The sequence below is a fragment of the Aristolochia californica genome, unplaced genomic scaffold (genome assembly GCF_029961685.1).
Source record: "Aristolochia californica isolate CCGP_79_NKW_82.1479 unplaced genomic scaffold, dmAriCali1.0.hap1 SCAF_5, whole genome shotgun sequence".
Lineage (NCBI taxonomy): Eukaryota > Viridiplantae > Streptophyta > Magnoliopsida > Piperales > Aristolochiaceae > Aristolochia > Aristolochia californica.
In genome coordinates, this window is record NW_027182214.1 from 9,757,667 (window position 1) to 9,775,879 (window position 18,213).

Consider the following 18,213-nt stretch of genomic DNA (forward strand, 5'->3'; position numbering starts at 1 on the left):
GAAATGTTTTTCATAGGATACACATTTCTAAGAAACCTTCAGATAAAAACCTGTTCGTGCCTTACAAGGAAATAAAATGGAAAATTTAATTTTTTTCAAGAAAAATTAAGTAGATTTGTCAGTGCCTTTTCAAGGGAAATAAATGACGTGAATAATTAATCTCTCACATTAACATACTTATTCGATAAATTTCAATAAAATAAAATGTCAAATACAAATTTAAATACTTTTTTTATATAAAAATAAATTGGTTATGTTAAATCAACTATTGTACTCTTCATAATTGTCCCACATTTGAGCTATTATTTCGTTACAAAAATGGTTATCTAATTCAGTTTGTTCATTTCTCCTTTTTCTCCTTGATTTTGAGACTGTAGGTGGTCAATTAACTCCTACAAATCGTCTTCATCTTCTTCTTGATTTTGTCCAAATGTTATATCATCCCCAACAACTTCTAATGGTTCCTCTCCTTCAATCTCTTCGTCATAGCAATCTAGTAACCCATCAATTGCTCCAATGGAATTATGAAATTTGCATATTGAAAGTTAATATAATTATTCTTTAAAATGAATAAACACAAAAAATATTTCGTGTAAAGGTTACCTTGAAATAGGGATAATACTTATCATCAGCAACTATTTTTGGATGAACATTTCAAATTGAAGGAGGTAATCATTCTTCTCGAATGCCATCATATTTAGCAATCCTCATGTGACCCGGTAGTTGTCATCAGTTTTGGTAATATATAATCCAATGATTGAAAAGTAAGCATCAAGAACAAAGAAATGTATATATTTCTTGTGGTTAAGCAAACTAGAAATCCTGCTCACTACCGAATAGCTCCAACAAGCAAACAAAAAGCAATAAAATCCAAGAACTATTCAAAGGAAATGATTTGATGCGTCACCCAAAATCAAACAAAAATTGAACTTCACAACTCCAAAGCAGTTTTTTTTAATAAATATTGATTATACACATACAATCCTATATCCCTAGTGATACTTTTAAACCCAAGACCTCACATAAGAACCCCTCCATGTAACCATTGATAAAAATAAGTGATTTTGAAAAACTAGCAAAGTTGTACATTCTTGAGGAATCTTCAACAAAATACTAAAAAATCATCACACTGTATAACTCATCAGAGAGAAAACCACATTATTAAACTTCTAGTAAAATTTTCATATTAACAACATCCATGAACCAAAATCAAGCTATTATAGGGTTAATGTTGTTTTAGAAATAAATTTGAACAATCATTGGCTCAGTTGTTTTAATGGAACCATGCACAATCATAACATGTGACCTATTAAACACATAAATTGGGCCTATCTAAGTTTTGTAGGGAAGGCAAAAACATAGGATCCAAGATAGAACCACTGAACCAGCTACACATAAAGCTAATAATATCCATATTTGTCATCAATGTCATAAAAAAATGTCTTCAGATTTAAATCTCGAGATCTTTACTTCTAAAAATTTCCTTGGGATCATGGTTTGAATTAAAAAGACTCCTCTCGAAGAGTTATTCAAGAAAGTCCAATAAAAGATCCTCAGAAGCTACCAAGGAAGAAACAACTTTTGTGTTGTTTTTTCCATGAATAAAAGAGAATGTCCATTCTAGGTAACTGTTTCCAAACATAACTCCTTTAATTTACAATGTTTTCTTTTAAATAAAATGAGGAATTTAATAGAGAGATGAAGCTTCTAAGGGCAACAAGCAATAATAACACACGAACCTATGACTCTCATAAAAACATAAAAAATGTAATTACAATTGTTAAAAAAATATGCATAAGCAATCATGACAATGTATTAATTACAAACTAAAAGCATATTCAATAACACTCGGAATAAGAGTAGTTCGCAGATAGATTACACCTCCACAAGAGAGCAAGTAATTCATAAAATTTGGCCCTATAAGCTATAACTGCTCACCTTTATTTTCATCTCTTTAAGCATGTCTTCAAGGCCTACACATTGTGCACCTAGACTTTCCAGTTGCCTTTGCACATATGAGCTTATGTAAGGAATTGATAGATTTATACTACAGATTGAAATTCTAAAAGACCATAGCTCCAAGTAGATAGAAAGATTGGAATTCTAAAAGACCATAGCTACGAATCTTGAAAATCAATGTTTTGGTACCATGTTGATTTTTCAGGACTCCATTGAGAAAGAAGAAGAACACACATTGGGGATAAGAGAGGAGGAAGAATGGGGTTCTCGACATGTGTCCAAACTCTTCCCCTTAAGTTCTATCTATAACTGATAAAAATATAATATTATAATTATGTCAGTCACCCTAGTAAGAGTGAAGAAGACACAAGAAACATAAACTAATTACATAAATGATATCCTAATTACATCATATCTTCCTACAACATGTAAGCCCCTTACATAGGATAGGCTGGTTTTCTTGAGGAGAATCTTCATCAACAACAATACATGAAGCTTGATAGAACTTGGTTAATCACCACCTTGGTGTTGAGATCCTAAACCCATTGCTCTGATACCATGTTGGATTTAGGATCCCAAGATAAGGTCCTCGAGTAGAGGGTGAGAGAGAGGAGAGGAAGAAGAAGAGGAGAAGAAAAAGAGAGGAAGAAGGAAGAGAGGTGAAGAGATAGAGGGACGACCAAGGAGAGGAGAAAGGGAGAGACTTTGACAGAAAAGTCTAAGGACAAATTTGAGAGAGAAGAGGGGAGTCTTGATGATCTACCTCTTGCCTTGAGCCTCTATTTATAGTTAATGAAGGAAGGTTTCGATGACTACAATGCCCTTAGGGCTACTAGCTTCCAAAAGGAAAAGGCATGTAGATATATATCATTTTCTTTAATTACACTATTGTATCATTTTTATGAGAAGAGCCTTTAATTACTCTTTGTGCCACCTCCTTGATGTGGGTAATGTTATTACATTAATGCACTTGAGGTGTCTTCCAACACAGAGATTTTTTTACATGATCAACCCCTAATCATATTGTATCAATCCTGAGTTTCGTTTTAAGGACAAGTGCTACACTATTTGTAGAGTATTTCTTTCCCACTATGTTAAGTTGGGAGCCACCTCCATGAGTAGCTACTTTATAGTTGAACCTCAAGAATCAAGAATGAGGGTCATTGGTCATTGAAGGGGCTACAATTGTAGTGAGTAGTAGCTAAATGCTTTAAGGGGGCTAGTAAGGCATAAATGATGAAATTAATTCTCATTAATGCTTTAAGGGGCACAAGTAATGCATATATGACAAAAACAATTCTCAAATAATGTTTGAGGGGGACAGGTAAGGCAAAGATGACAAAAGTAATTTTAATGATGTCAAGGGTTTAGTGGGATTATTGTGGGAACTTCTAGAAGGGATGGTTAACCAAGTTACATGCTATGAAATCTCAGAAGACCTTGTGGGTAATTCGGTGAATTTGAGAACCGTTGACGGCCGCATGTTGGAAGAGCCAATGACAAGGAGATAGCTGAATTCATTTTTAATGAAGATCCAAGTTCAAAAGATATGAGGTCAATGAATTGTGCAAGTGGAAACAACTTGTAGTTTGGGGTAGTTGAACATGACAAAGGCACTAGGGAAAATATCTAAGCATGCCGCCACCTGGACCACCAATTCGACAAGCAACAGTTAATTCCAGGAAATACCCTAAACAAAAACTTTCTACATATATGGTTGTATGCCAATCAGCTTGGGCTACTTAATATGGGATTTGAACCATTTCGAGGGATAAATAAAGTTGAACTCCAAGAATTTTTTTTCATTATCTACTCAATCATTCTTTCCGATAATCCAAGAACATCAACTTTTCTCTTTCTCAAATGGATTTTGAGTCTACAATATAATTGGAAACTAGGATGAAACAAAATCAAGTTTTTCATCAACTTCCTTCAACTTGACTTGTAGCTAGGAGAATCTCTTGTGTCTTTCCTCCTAGTCCAATTTTTTTAATTTTGAATGGAGAAAATTTGGTTTAAGTGAAGAAATTTATTCCTAATTTTCTATCGCATTATAATTTCAATTAATTAAGAAATATGATATCTAAGAAGGTATATTTAGAAATTAGCCTTAATTAAATCAGGAATTATAATTGTTGATTGTCAAGACTCTATGGATTTAGCTCATGGGGAAAAAGAGGGAGACACCCATTGGGAATGGGAGGAAGAAGAGGTTTTGGATTTGTTATCCTAACCCTCCCCCTAAGCTCAATTTATAGATTAATTAAACTATAATATTACAATAATGCCCCTGGCACTTAACCTAATTACATTAATGTCATCTCTATGAGATGACTCTTTATTTACCATCTTGCCAGCGTTGTATGGGTATGTGGGCCTTCTCCTTGGTCTATGGGCCTTGAGCCCATCTTCTACATCTCTTGGATGTGTGGGCCTTCCTTAGTCTTATGGGTTTGGGCCCATCTTCTATATCTCTTGGATGTGTGGGCCTTCCTTAGTCTTATGGGTTTGGGCCCATCTTCTATATCTCTTGGATGTGTGGGCCTTTCTTGGTCTTATGGGCTTGGGCCCAACTTCCAACACAATAGATATGTGGGCCTTGGTTGTGTGGGCTTGGTCCATCTTCCAACACTCCCCTTCAAGCTAATGGTGAGAGAACATGAACTCCCAACTTACTACTATTGGTGTATAGGATCTTCTGATATAAAATGACAGTTCTCCATATCTTCTAACACTCCCTATCACGCTGGTGGTCTCTTCCATGAGGCCGAGTTCGCATAAGATAAGTGAGAGTAAAATCACTCCAAGCCGTATGACATCGCTCCATACTCCAGTCATAACTCATGCTAGATGTAGAACACACTCCTCTCTTCTGTAGGTAGTGGGTCTATACGCAGTGCTCATAAGTGTAAAAAAACTCTTCCATCATAGTGTCCCTCCAGAGGACACCGACTCTCAAATGGTAGGAGTAATAAATGCCAATTAAGGGAGGGTAAAGGGTAATTACCAAAAAGATAATATTATGGGGCCACCATGTGATTTCTTCTTCATTAGAATAAACAATACTGACAAAATCCAGCAACTGAGAAGTCCTTCTTCAATAATAATGTCTCAGCCAAAGAGACATAATAATAGTATCTAAAATAGGTTTGGGCGCAATATCACATACCAAACAAGGACTCATAAAATAATCTTAAAAAATGACTCATAAAATAATCCTCAGATAGTCCATCACTAAATAAGGAAGTTGTACCAAATAATATGTAAAAATCGAGTAATAATCCAAGATAATAATCCTGTTGGAGAAAAGGATCGAGTTGAGCGGAGTCAGGTATCAAACTAATATAGCCGAGTCACAGAAGAAATAGGTATAGAACTCGGGATCTGGACACGTATAACCGAGGCCACAAAATAAGTGAGCCAAGTCGGGTTGATCGGACCGAGTTGAACTGGACCGGGTTGTATCGGTCCGAGTTGACCCGAGTTAACTCTGCATAACAGAAGCAAAAGCTGGGGCAGTAGGGTCACTGGGTGATGTCCGGGTTGGGTCAGAACAGGCGCAGTTCGGCGCGAGACTCAAAACCAGCGATGAGTTTCCAAACTTAGGAAAAATTAAAATTTTCAACAATGCGTCTTTTCGTCAAGGTCGGTCGTCTTCCTCGGAGAGCGCTGGCATCCAAACAGAGCGGAACAGCAACTCAGCAGCAGAGTGAAAGAAAATTTCGGAAAAATAAATCAAGCCACATCAATAGCAGGACGAGAACCACCCGATTACCGTGAACCAGCAGAGACAGAGCGGGAACTTCCGGAAATAAACCAATCTGACAGAGATGCTTGATTGACGATAGACATCAATTATAGGAACAGAGAGATCAATCCGTAACAGGCTAGATGACTTTCCAGCAGAGGCAATAAAAGATATAGGTTGGCGATGAACCAGCAAGTTATGTCAGCGTATAACGGGCTAGAGTACAGCCCAGCCAAGAGTCGAGCAATATTCAGTAATCTGTGTGCTGGCTCGGAGGCAACTTTCCAGAGATTTACTGGATTGATGAGAATAATGAAGATACCAGTAGAGATATACTGGACGAGGATTAACGAGCTCGCTGGATCATTGAGCAACCAAACAGTATTAAAAAAAAAAAAAACTACATCAACGCAGGAATGAATCCAGGTAGTAGTCGGAGACATCCAGTGGCGGCAAATCATTAAAGAAATCTTCGTCGGTGACATCCTGTGGCAGCAAATCATTAAATAAATCTTCAGACGGTAGCGAAATCTCGGAAGAGGTATTTCCTTCTTCTTCTTCGGTATCCATAAGAAATGTCTCAAGATCGTGATGCAGTTGGGTAGCCTCCACTCCGTCAATTACAGCAGCAGGTGCAACCTCCAACGTCAACTGCTGCCCAGAGGCCGGCTTGGTCGCATTCAATTCGTCCTCGAGCTCCAGTATCGTGGCTTCTTCCTCCTGCAGATTGGCGATCAAAAGCTCGAGCTCATCAAGGGTGCATTGCTCCAAGTCGATGTTGTCCAAGGAGACAAAGGGATCTTCGTCTTCCACCGCCTTTGGGATGTTCGTCTCGCCTTCGAGATAGCGCTGCAACAAACCCTCGTCTCCGAAGACAAAGGGCCTGCCAGTGGGAGAGAAGGCAACGACGAGGACGGAAGCGCCGGTTAGAAGGGAGAGTTGCTCAGCTTTCTTGAACAGTCCCTTCTTCCGCTTGGAGAAGGTGACTTGCAAAGCTTGTCGATTCTCAATCTTCTTCATCTCCAGCTTTCTCTTTCCCATCCTCATTCTTTCACTTTTTTTTCTTTCTCTGCTCTCGCTGAAAATTTCTCTGTTAAAGAAATAACAGAGCAGATCAACTGATTTCTTTACCGTTTATTTCATTTATTTTGTGTGATAAAAAATCTAGGAAGCCGGGTTGTGTTTCAGTAGGAAATGAGTTGTCTTGCAGTAGCTTGTTACAGGATCTTGCTCAAGAGATTTGGTTTTAATAATCTCAGGGTTGTAATCGTAATCTCGGGGCATAAACTGAATCCAGGAGATTTGCTGTCCTAACAGACAACGGTTTTGGAATACAACGATATTCCTATTTTAGCCATTATGCCCCTCCCTCCTTGGAGATCACTGGCTTACTTGCAAGCGAAGTGGCATTCGGAATATGAGAGAAAGCTGAGCCGGGAAACATGGAGCAACACCCACGGCAATACCCCAACTGGTTCTTGCCATAGACAGTGCATTGGACATCTGAGGAGATTAAAATCTGCTCTCCAGAGTGAGATCGAGACAGCCAAGTTTCTGAGGCCTGCAGTGCGTGACAGTAGTAACAATCGCAGAGTTAAGATAGACAGATGGACGCAAACGATGGACTTGTACAAACTTTGATGGAGCAGAAGAGAAGAAGATTGTTGGGGCATCTGCATGGCTGAATGACACATTTTTACTTCTTTTTCTTGGGTACCAAATAACTTAAAAAGCGAGTCAGGTTCCCATTAATTCCACATAGTAATTATTTTCTTTTTGTTGGTACCAAATAATCCTGGTTGGTTCCAGTGCTTTGGTTGAGATTGCTTCTTACAGGTTGTATGTGTTTTATCACTAGTGATAACTAGTTAGAAAGGGGCAGGGAAATTTTGTACGTGGAGTTTTATCTGTTATGTTCATGTAAAATTGTCCTCCACTCTCCGTGATAATCTAACTGATTTTCTTCTGTTGAATGTTTTGCAAAACAAGGAAGGCAATTCTTGAAGCAACCATTCTCTCAACGGTGGTGGTCTTAAGTCTCACCAAATCGGGCTGAGGCAAATTTCCCACTTGTTTGGATTTCTATCAGCTGCAACTGAGTGATAAAATCTGCTCTCCAGGCTGCCAAATTTCTGAGGCCTGCAGTGCGTGACAGTAGTAACAATCGCAGAGTTAAGATAGATGGAGGAAAACAATGTAAGAGTGAGTGGACCACACTGCAGCAACCAGTAAGAGTACACCATGTAAGAAATCTTGCAATTTAGCATTGCTAAACCCATGGTGTATACTTCGCTTTTTTGTGCACATACATTCAACTTTGAATTCATACTTAATTTGATGTAAATATACTTTGATTTGAACCCTATTTAATCCAACCTGCTTTATTTATTCGCTATAAGCTAGTGAACTGATATTGTAAATTAAGCATTTCAGGATGAAAAATATGTACATTACCTTTAGGAGGCACCACATACAAAATTAAACCAAAAGCTAAATGAAGAACAAGTAGTCTTGAAGAAGTTAATTTTTAATTTACTCAATTCATCCCCTCATGAGACACCACCTGGGCTAACAATCGGTATATGTTAATAGACACTTATGTGTGTAGGGGTGGCATAACTAGTAAATAAGGAAAACTTTCATAGAGATGACATAGAATTGTAAATATGTAAGCTAATGTATGCCCTCTTATGTATTTTTCTTTTTGAAACATATAGTCTTGAGGGTATTGTAGTCATTGTAAGGACCTTCCTATAACTAAATACAACCTTAATGCATGGGTTAGAGAATTCAAGTCTTTCCCTCTTGGCTCAAATTCGTACGTACACCTCTCTCTCTTTTTCTCCTCTTTCTCTCTCATGGTTTCTTATCTTTTCTCGTCCAAGAGCTAGAGTTCCTCTCTTGTCTCCTTCCCTTGAGATCTCTTGTGTTTAAGTATTGACCTTAGAAATCAACATGGTATCAGAGTGGGCAAATATTTGAGATGAAAAAGGAGAATAAGATGGAAAAAAGGGGAGGAAGAAGAAGAAGAAGAAAAAGAAAAGAAAAAAAAGGGGAGTTTCTCATTTTCCACTTTAGTCTTCTTTTCAAATCCCTATTTTTCATTGGATTTTTTACTCTCTTACTGTATATTTCATATATAAAATTATATAATGTTGGAAATATATTTTAAGTCTAGTTTCCCACTCAAAAAGAATATTTGAAATCAGATTTTTCTAGAAAGAGAAATCGACATCTGAAGCAGTAAAGGTCAAACAACAGAAAAATGTTATGTAGCAGTAGAAAGCTTCAAATTCCTAAATAATTTGTAGCAACATTACTGAGGAATTATATTGAGAATTATATCTCAAAAGAAATCTATGTGAGTCTATTTCTTATCCCAATAAATCGTTTATCAATCTGATCTTTTCTTAAGCCTCAAATTTCTCTTGCTTTGTTGCTTTGGTTCCCTGTTTCTTTTTCTATTCAAACTTTTGAACTTTAAAGGAAATCACAAACAATCACTTGATAATTGTCTTTATTCATTAAATACTTGAATCTTTGTCAAATCTAAGAGCTCTCTTCAGTCTTACAAACAAAAGAAAGATGAAAAGAAGAGGGACGAAGGAACTCACAATGAACATTCTACTATACAATAATCCACACAATAGTGAGCCAAGTCCCAAGACTCCTTTGTCATGGAAATTGTAGCTGAAATCAGGCCGCAAATGGTAAAATTACCAGCAAAGTAAAGTCTTGGCAGCAGTTAGGCAAGAGTCGAATTGCTCGAGCTTGCTTGACTGCGCGCCTCGATCGAAAAAATCCTAGCAGCTAGCAAAAGATTTGCATATGCTACCAGAATTAAAAGGGATTGAGGATTACAGATGTCATGAGATGTATTTATCTTCATTTGCTCCTCCATAGAGCATTCTACTATAAAAATCCTCATTCACCTTTGGACATGCATCAAGATTCTTGGAGGAAGATAGTGCCAAAATATGGATTTCCGTCTAACGATATCGATTTTCTCTACGAGCTTCTCTTCCTCTTATCTTTCGACTCCCGTTTGTTTAAGAAGTTGAGGGGGCGGGGTCTCAGCTAGTTTCTGAGAAAAACTTGACCCCTGTTCCATTAACGTAAATATTAGATTAGATAATATGGGTATATAGCTAGAAATAGATAGATAAAAAGTATTTCAAAATAAATTGTTTTTAATGAAATAACAATATGACCCTTTGTTTGTTTTAGAATCTCTTATGTTTTTGCAAGAACTATCTTTGTCCCTTCCTTAAATTTATCGTTTCCTTCATGAAATTCGGTGGGTTTTTGTGGTGGATGAAGATGGTTTTATTTGTTTCTTCCCCACACAAAAGTCTTCACTTGTTGGACCAAAGTAGGAGCTAAAGTGAGTAAAATGAACAATGACATAGGAGAGGACAGACAACAATTTATTAGTTTGCAAGATCAATCTGGTTGTCCAGATCTTTCCCAGTACCTATACAAGTTTTAATTTGTGCAAGATAGGTCGATTATTTTTGGTGTCCATTTTTATGCAATTTCTAGTGTTGGACTTTAGATTTTTGGATAGGTTTTAGGGTTAATAATCGTCTTCTACCTTGGATTTAAGAATTAATTTCTGAACTTGGAGCAATATTCTACTCAGTGGAAGTGTTTTTGCCTCTGTTGCAGCAAATAAAGGAATTGTAATGGATATGAAGTCCTACTTGAAGTAGGACTACTTGTTGAGCAATTGCGAAAATTATTTTATGCATAAGTCATACTCACATCCGCTTACTTGGTTCTGAATTATGGTCTCTCGTAGCTTCTGAACCATGTCAACAAAGACATGAATCGCAGTAACAATAAATGGAAATTGAGTGAAGCAGTTCCATGAACTGCTACTTCACGACTCAAAGCTTGCTTCTCTTGGACCTTTTGAGGATGCAACTCTATTTCTTGTAGAAAATAAGATTGCGTATAAAATTCACGTCAATTAGTAAGATAACAAAAAATCAAGTTTAATTACTGAAGCAACAATAGCTCAAGTTTAATTACTGAGACAACAATAGCTCAACTGCTCATATGGAGGTTGTTGCCTTCCTCACAAATTGGTAAATTGGATTTCTATATTTTCTGCACTTAGTGTTCAAAACATCGACCTTTGGTAGAGGAAAGTGATACTCATGGCATTGGGTCTTATCAGAGTTGTACTCTTATTGCATGAAGGTTTGTTGACTTTATGACAGATTAGTAGATTCTACATGGTTCTGATAGAAGAAGACTAAATCAAGATAATGTGGACTCCTAATGCAACAATACTGGGACTGAAAAAGTCCTCCTTCGATAGGACTCAAGAGGGAATCAGAGTTGTCATGGGAGACTATGAATCAGCTTAGTGGAAGAGATTTGTAAATCGTTTTAGGGTCATGGCTTAACGGGAGAATAAAATACTTAACCAATTTTTACTTTTATAATGCCAAAATGCTTAATCAAATTTTTACTTTTGAATATCTAAATTCTCTCTTAAAATATTAATTAAATATAATATCGAAAATCATAAATTTATTTAAATAAAAAGAGAGTATTTTATTATAAAAAATTAATTTTATAGATTTAATTTTATAACATAGTTTTTTTAACTAAACTAAAATATATTTTGACTTTTTAAATAAATAATTAATAATACTAATAAATAGTATTTATTTAATTAAGTATATAAAAATAAAATGATTAAACAAATCCTTATTTTTATAATATCCAAATGTTAATCAAAATTTTACTTTAAAATAGTTAAATTCTCACTTTCAAAATAGTCATTAAAAATAAAGAATTTATAACCCCGAGAATTTATTTTCATCAAACTATTACAACCCAAGATCTCTTGTCTGGGATTATTAAAACCAAGATCCTGTCAGTTATTATCCGGATTTTATCAAGTTAAGAAAAGTAAATAATAGCTAAAATACGAGCACCTTTCATACTCAAACAAGGGTTTCAAGCTACTCAAAGACAACGACGCATTTCAAGCTACTCAAAGACAACGACGCATTTCAAGCTCCTGAAACACATCTCGGCTTCGTAGATTTTTAGCTGGAGAAGAAGAAGATTGAGAATCGACAAGCTCTGCAAGTTACCTTCTCCAAGAGGAAGAAGGGACTATTCAAAAAAGCTGAGCAACTCTCCCTTCTAACTGGCGCTTCAGTCCTCATCATTGCATTCTCTCCCGTCGGTAAGCCCTTTTGTCTTCGGAGACGAAGGTTTGATGCAACACTACCTCGAAGGCGAGATGAACATCCCAAAGGCGATGGAAGATGAAGAGCATTTCTCGTTGGACAACATCGATTTGGAGCAATGCACCATTGATGAGCTCGAGCTTTTGCTCACCAATCTGGAGGAGGAAGAAGCGAATATACTGGAGCTCGCGGACTAATCGAATGCGACAAAGCTGGCCTCTGGGCAGCAGTTGACGTTCCCGACGTTGGAGGCTGCACCTGCTGCTGTAATTAATGGAGTGGAGGCTACACAATTGCATAATGATCTTGAGATATTTCTTATGGAGACCGAAGAAGAAGAAAATACCTCGTCCGAGATTTCGCCAGCATCAGATGATTTCTTTAATGATTTGTCGCCACTGGATGTCTCCGATTACTACCTGGATTCATTCCTGCATTGATGTTGGGTTTTTTAATTTTTATATTGTTTGATTGCTCACCATTTATGGGTTCTGACATTGTATTTCTGTATTTGTCACATTTGGTTTTTTATTCTGTAAAGAGATGATTATACCTTATTCTAATTAATTTACTCTCAAAACTGTCTTTGGGATTGAATAATAATTCTTGGTCATTTTCTGGAAATTTTTCCCTCTTTCACCGTTTACTTCTTTACCGTCGTTACTTCATTGTTGCTTGTGTATTGGGAGTGGATGTAGGTTTCTATAAATCTCTTGCCCATTTGGAGACTGGAAGAAAATTAGTTTATGTTTTTCATAAATCAAAGGTAGAAGACGATTATTAACCCTAAAACCTATCCAAAAATCTAAAGTCCAACACTAGAATTGCATCAAAATGGACACCAGAAATAATCGACCTATCTTGCACAAATTAAAACTTGTATAGGTACTGGGAAAGATCTGGACAACCAGATTGATCTTGCAGAAGTAACTTGTGGCCAGTCGTTTCCAATATAATTGTTAATTGTTCATTTTACTCACTTTAACTCCCACTAGGTCAAACAAGTGAAGACTTTTGTGTGGGGAAGAACCAAAAGAAGAAACAAATAAAACTATCTTCATCCATAACAAAAACCCACCAAATTTAATAAAGGAAAAGAGAAATTGAGTATTAAATCCATATACTAATTCCTAACATCATATACCAGTCTTCTCGTTGTCTTCTTCCTTGTGGGTGTTTCTTCAAGAGATGTTCTTCAATTGAACTCCAAGTTTACATTTTGGCTTTGAAGCTTTAGACCTTGAGATGATATTGAAGGTGAAGTATCTAAAATACTAGATTTGCAAGTTATTAGCTCAATTAAATTTTTTTATCATAAAAAATAATTGGGGAGTCAACCTACGGTCAATAATAACCAATTATAGTGAGATCCAAACTTCCTGCCCTTTAAGCATGTACAATGAAGTATATAGAGTTTGTTAGAACTAGGAATGCCAAAAGACATAAAAAAATAAGAAAATATGGCAAAATTTGGTTTTTTTTATGCAAAGGGTAAAATAAAAATTTTTGGCACAAAAATCTTTATAGAAAGCTTTAGTATTGCAATAAGGTTGATTCAATGCTTTGGCTCTTTTTTTACAGTTTCACACAAAGCTGCTTGGGATGGATGATCAATCATTTGGCTCCAACAATTTTTTTTACTCCTTGAGTCCCAATGATTGATTAGACAAATCCAAATTATCGATCATACTCTATAGTTAATTATCTACCATGTTTCATACCTCCTACCCAGTAACATTATGGATGATCGATCATGCACATAAAGGATGATTGATCATGCTTTATAATTGTTGTCTTGTAGTATTTGGGATGATCAATCATTCACCATAAAAAGATGATCGATCATGCATTATGTTGGAAGTTTATTGCGTTCTAGATGATAAATCACATGTTTAAGTCAATAATCGATCAAATACCTTTTGGTAGCGTATTCAATTAAGCTCTTAGCATGGGTAAGACCAAAACTAAGGAATTTATTTTTTCTAAAGCATTTAATGACATTTTAAACCAAAATATACTTTTAGATAATAATTGGAATTAGGGTGGATATCCTCTAATATAGTTAGAGTTCTTGAGATTTTCTATGAAACTTGGACTCTAAATCTTCAACTTGTTTCCTTTAAAATTCTTCTTCAACACAACTTATTCATCCTTCGACATTTGAAGTCTTTTATGTTGAGTTGATCAAATCATCCTCATAGACCTTATGTGTCTCTCTTTAAGGCAATGTACATTTCTTCATTTTGAAATGCTTAATTTGCACTATCAACTCACTAACTTAAGTGTTGTTATCATCAAAATCAAGGACTTGAGTCAATCGAGGTCGACTGACTCCCTTTTTTTATGATGACAAAACTTAGCATATAGAAAATGAAAGTTCTCTTAACGTTGTACATGCATGTTAATTTACTCCTCATAAATTTATGCATGCATAGTATTTTTTTTTAATGTATTCCTTTTTAGTTTAAGCTTAGTTCCCCTTATTTTGTTCTAGGCTTTTTTTCTCCCTTTTTTTGTCATCCATAAAAAAGATAAAGAGTACAAATAAAGGATAAATAATGACATAGTGACAAATAGATCTTCATTAATTGTGATATGTCATTACCAGATAGGGTATCGGTTTGATTTACAACTGTTGTTTTATTCATATAAAAAACATCAAAATGTACCAAGAATCAAAAAGAGATACAAGTATAGTCAATCCTATGTCAAAAAGAGCTATACAATATGAACTAGGGCCTTGACACTACTCCTGAGATGGAGGTGGAGGTGAAGGTGGAGGTGTAATATGTTGAACATACACTATGATGATATTGAAGAGCAAGTATGGAGGAGTCTTACATGACTCACACGGACAAAAGTCTCACAAAGCAATAATTAATATGGCATAGTCTAACATGAGTCTCATGGGAGGAAACCTCACATAAGTATTTTTATTTAAAGAAATTTCATTATTTTAGTCTTTTCTTTATGTTGTCGTTATTATTTTTTCTAAAACTTATCTTTATGATTTAGATTTTAGATATAATTGAGACATTAATCTAATTCTACTTATTTCTACTATTATAAATAGAAGCTTAATGTAATCAATTAATAAATCAAGCCAATGAATTATTTTCTCCAAAAATTGAACATGGTATCAGAGCAAGTTCACTAAAATTTGTGTTACATCAATCTACAGAAACAATGTATTTCTCTCTTCCAATTTAGTTTTTAGTTCAGTTTAGATTTACCCATCAAAGAGTTTTTATTCATTGTCAAGTGGCTCCTAGGACGTCATTGTCTTCATCTACATGTCTTTTTCACCTCTTTTTTTTTCCAATAAAAACACATATTTTTGTTCTTTTATTGCACAATCCGAGATTTATCCCTTTGTACAACATCGAAGACTCCAAATATCAGACAAAACTCCAACACTTGCTCAATTCTACCATACGATATGAGAACCATTTTTTGTCATTCTATTTTCAACCTATTACCTATGGTTCTATTTAATCTTTGAGATTCTATTTTTGACCTCATGCAAAAAATTCATCTTTCATCATCAAAATATATGTTGGTTGGTTCAAGGGAAAGAATTCAGCAATTTTTCATTCGAATTATATATTTATTTAAATAAATAAATAAATTTAATTTTTTAATTTTTATTTAATTCAAACAATATAAAATATTTCTTAACTTATTAATAGGAAAATTATATAAAAATATCTTATAAAAGTTAAATCTATTAGAATATTTTATTAATAAATTTCTTATATACTTTCAACTAAACTTTTTACTATAATCTAACAAATTAAATTACTTTCCACTATAATTTTTCATTGTGCACACTAACACATAAACGTAATCCACTTTCATTTGGTAATTCACTTTCATAGTGCACTATAGAGTCCTCAGCAAAGTGCCTCACTAGCTTTTATTCCACTTATACTTTTTGGAATTCTTTATGGTTTGGATAATAGGGAAAATAAGATCTTTCTTAATTGATGTTAGCTAGTTTTCTTATCTACGTTTTCTTTGTATATTCAAGATATGATTTTGATACTTCTAAGCAGAACTTCTAGCACATAAGCATTTTATATCTCGCCATTTCAAATATTTTCAGATTAATAAGGTGGTTTTGATTAGTTATTTTTTGATAGTCAAAGAAAACTAGAGGAGGTGGGGTAGCACTCCACCTAGGGGTGGCACCAAGCCAAACCGACTCGCAAATCTTTCGAGCTTGGCTCTGAATTTTTTTTAACTTAGTTCAATTTTTCTTGAGCTCGGGTCGAGCTCAAACTTGAAATAAGGGTCGTTAAGTATGACAATCCAAACTCGAGATTTTTCAAGCTTGACTTGTTAGCATAATTTTTTTTACAAAAATACCTTTTACTCTAATTTCTCTTGTCAATTCCCACTTTAGTTAGTTGATTGTTGCTATCTCAAATACGATTGATGGTTCAACCCTTTTTGATCCCTCAACATCTAATGTTGTGGTTTATCGATGGAATAAACACTATTGATGGAGGTGCTTGCTGTTTCTTTTAGGTCCATTTAGTTGGTTACTATACATTAGTATGCGCCATTGAAAACTCTTGGACTCCTCTCCGATAGCTTGCAGTTCAATGGTACTAAGTTCATCACAATATTCTCTTTATTTATTTTTATATTTTTATATATTTTTAGTTTTAAATGTTGGTTGGAGCTCGATCCCAATTTTAGGCTCGAGGCTGACCTCGAGTTCAAAGTATTAAGATTAGGCCAAGCTCAAACATATACATGTTCAATCTTGGCTTGGCTTGATGCCACCCCTAGCTTCTGCCTCCCTACTCCTTAAAACTTGATAATGGGAAGAGAGCTTACCTGATCGATTTTAATTTAATTTAATTTAAATATTTGGATGACATCATACTAGGTCAATGGCGGTCAAATCCAGTTCACGCAAGTTGAACCGAAGCTAGTTACTTCACTACATCAATTTTTTTAACATTAGTTTGGTTGATTTTTGCATCAATTTTCTTATCATCACTTTAGGTGATGAGAAAATAAAAAAATATTTCAAGGTAGAAATACGTTTGGAGGGACCATTGTCTTAATGTTTCTTGGAAACAAATATTTACTTAGGCCCCATTAGTGCTCTTGGTTGGAAATCTATATCCTAAAAAAGCTAGAAATATTTTCCCTAGGATATACATTTCCTAAAAACCTTTAGTATGAAATCTTATTAGGCCCTATTAATGAACCTAGTTGGAAATTAATATTGTAGGAAGGGCTAGAAATGTTTTTCATAGGATACACATTTCCAAGAAACTTTCAGATAAAAACCTGTTAGTGACTTACAAGGAAATAAAATGGAAAATTTTAATATTTTTAAGGAAAATTAAGCAGATTTGTTTGTCCCTTTTCAAGGGAAATAAATAAAAGTCAATAATTAATCTCACATATTACCATACTTATCCGATAAATTTTCAGTAAAATAAAATGTCAAATACAAATTTTAAAACTTTTATTATCTAAAAATAAATTGGTCATGTTAAATCAACTATTGTATGGTACATAATCGTCCCACATTTGAGCTATTATATCATTATGAAAATGGTTAGCTAATTCAGTTTGTTCATTTCTTCTTCTTCTCCCTGATTTTGAGACTGTAGGTTGTCAATTAGCTCCTACAATTCGTCTTCATCTTCTTCTTGATTTTGTCCAAATGCTATATCATCCCCAACAACTTCTAATGGTTCCTCTCCTTCAATCACTTCATCATAGCAATCTGATAATTCATCAATTGCTCCAATGAAATTTTGAAATTTGCATGCTGAAAGTTAATATAATTATTCTTTTAAATGAATAAATACATAAATAATATTTCATTAAAGCTAACATTTCTAGTTGAAGGAGGACATACGTAATCATTCTTCCCATATAGTATTGTTGGAAGATATGATGTAATTAGGGTGGCACTAATGTAATTAGTTTAAATTTTTTGTCTCTTCTTCCCTCTTATTAGGGTGAAGGGTTTGATACCTATAAATCTACCTTATGGGGGAGGGTTTGGATTAAGTTCAAAACCCTAATTCCTATCCTCTCTTTGGACGTGTACGATATTTCTATCCTCTATTTCTCTTCTCTCTTCTTCCTTTTTCCTTCTCTCTTTTTCCTTAAGTTATCGTTGACTTAAAAATATGATCAATCATCAAGAATTCAACAAGCATTTCAGTATAAATGCACGATTGATCATCTTTTTATGGGTACATGATTGATGAGCCAGAATACTCCAATGTAAGAATTATAAAACATTGTCTTTCATTCAAA

At 34.9% G+C, this 18,213-nt stretch overlaps 1 protein-coding gene across 1 annotated transcript; it reads left to right on the forward strand.

Moving 5' to 3' along the window:
- The first annotated feature begins 10,980 nt into the window (after nt 1–10,980).
- LOC137965230 (MADS-box protein SVP-like) lies at nt 10,981–12,359 on the forward strand. The gene is made up of 4 exons (XM_068811587.1): nt 10,981–11,052; nt 11,777–11,915; nt 11,968–12,089; nt 12,132–12,359. Exons 1-4 carry the CDS (start codon nt 10,981–10,983, stop codon nt 12,357–12,359), a joined length of 561 nt encoding a protein of 186 aa, XP_068667688.1.
- Nucleotides 12,360–18,213: the final 5,854 nt, after the last annotated feature.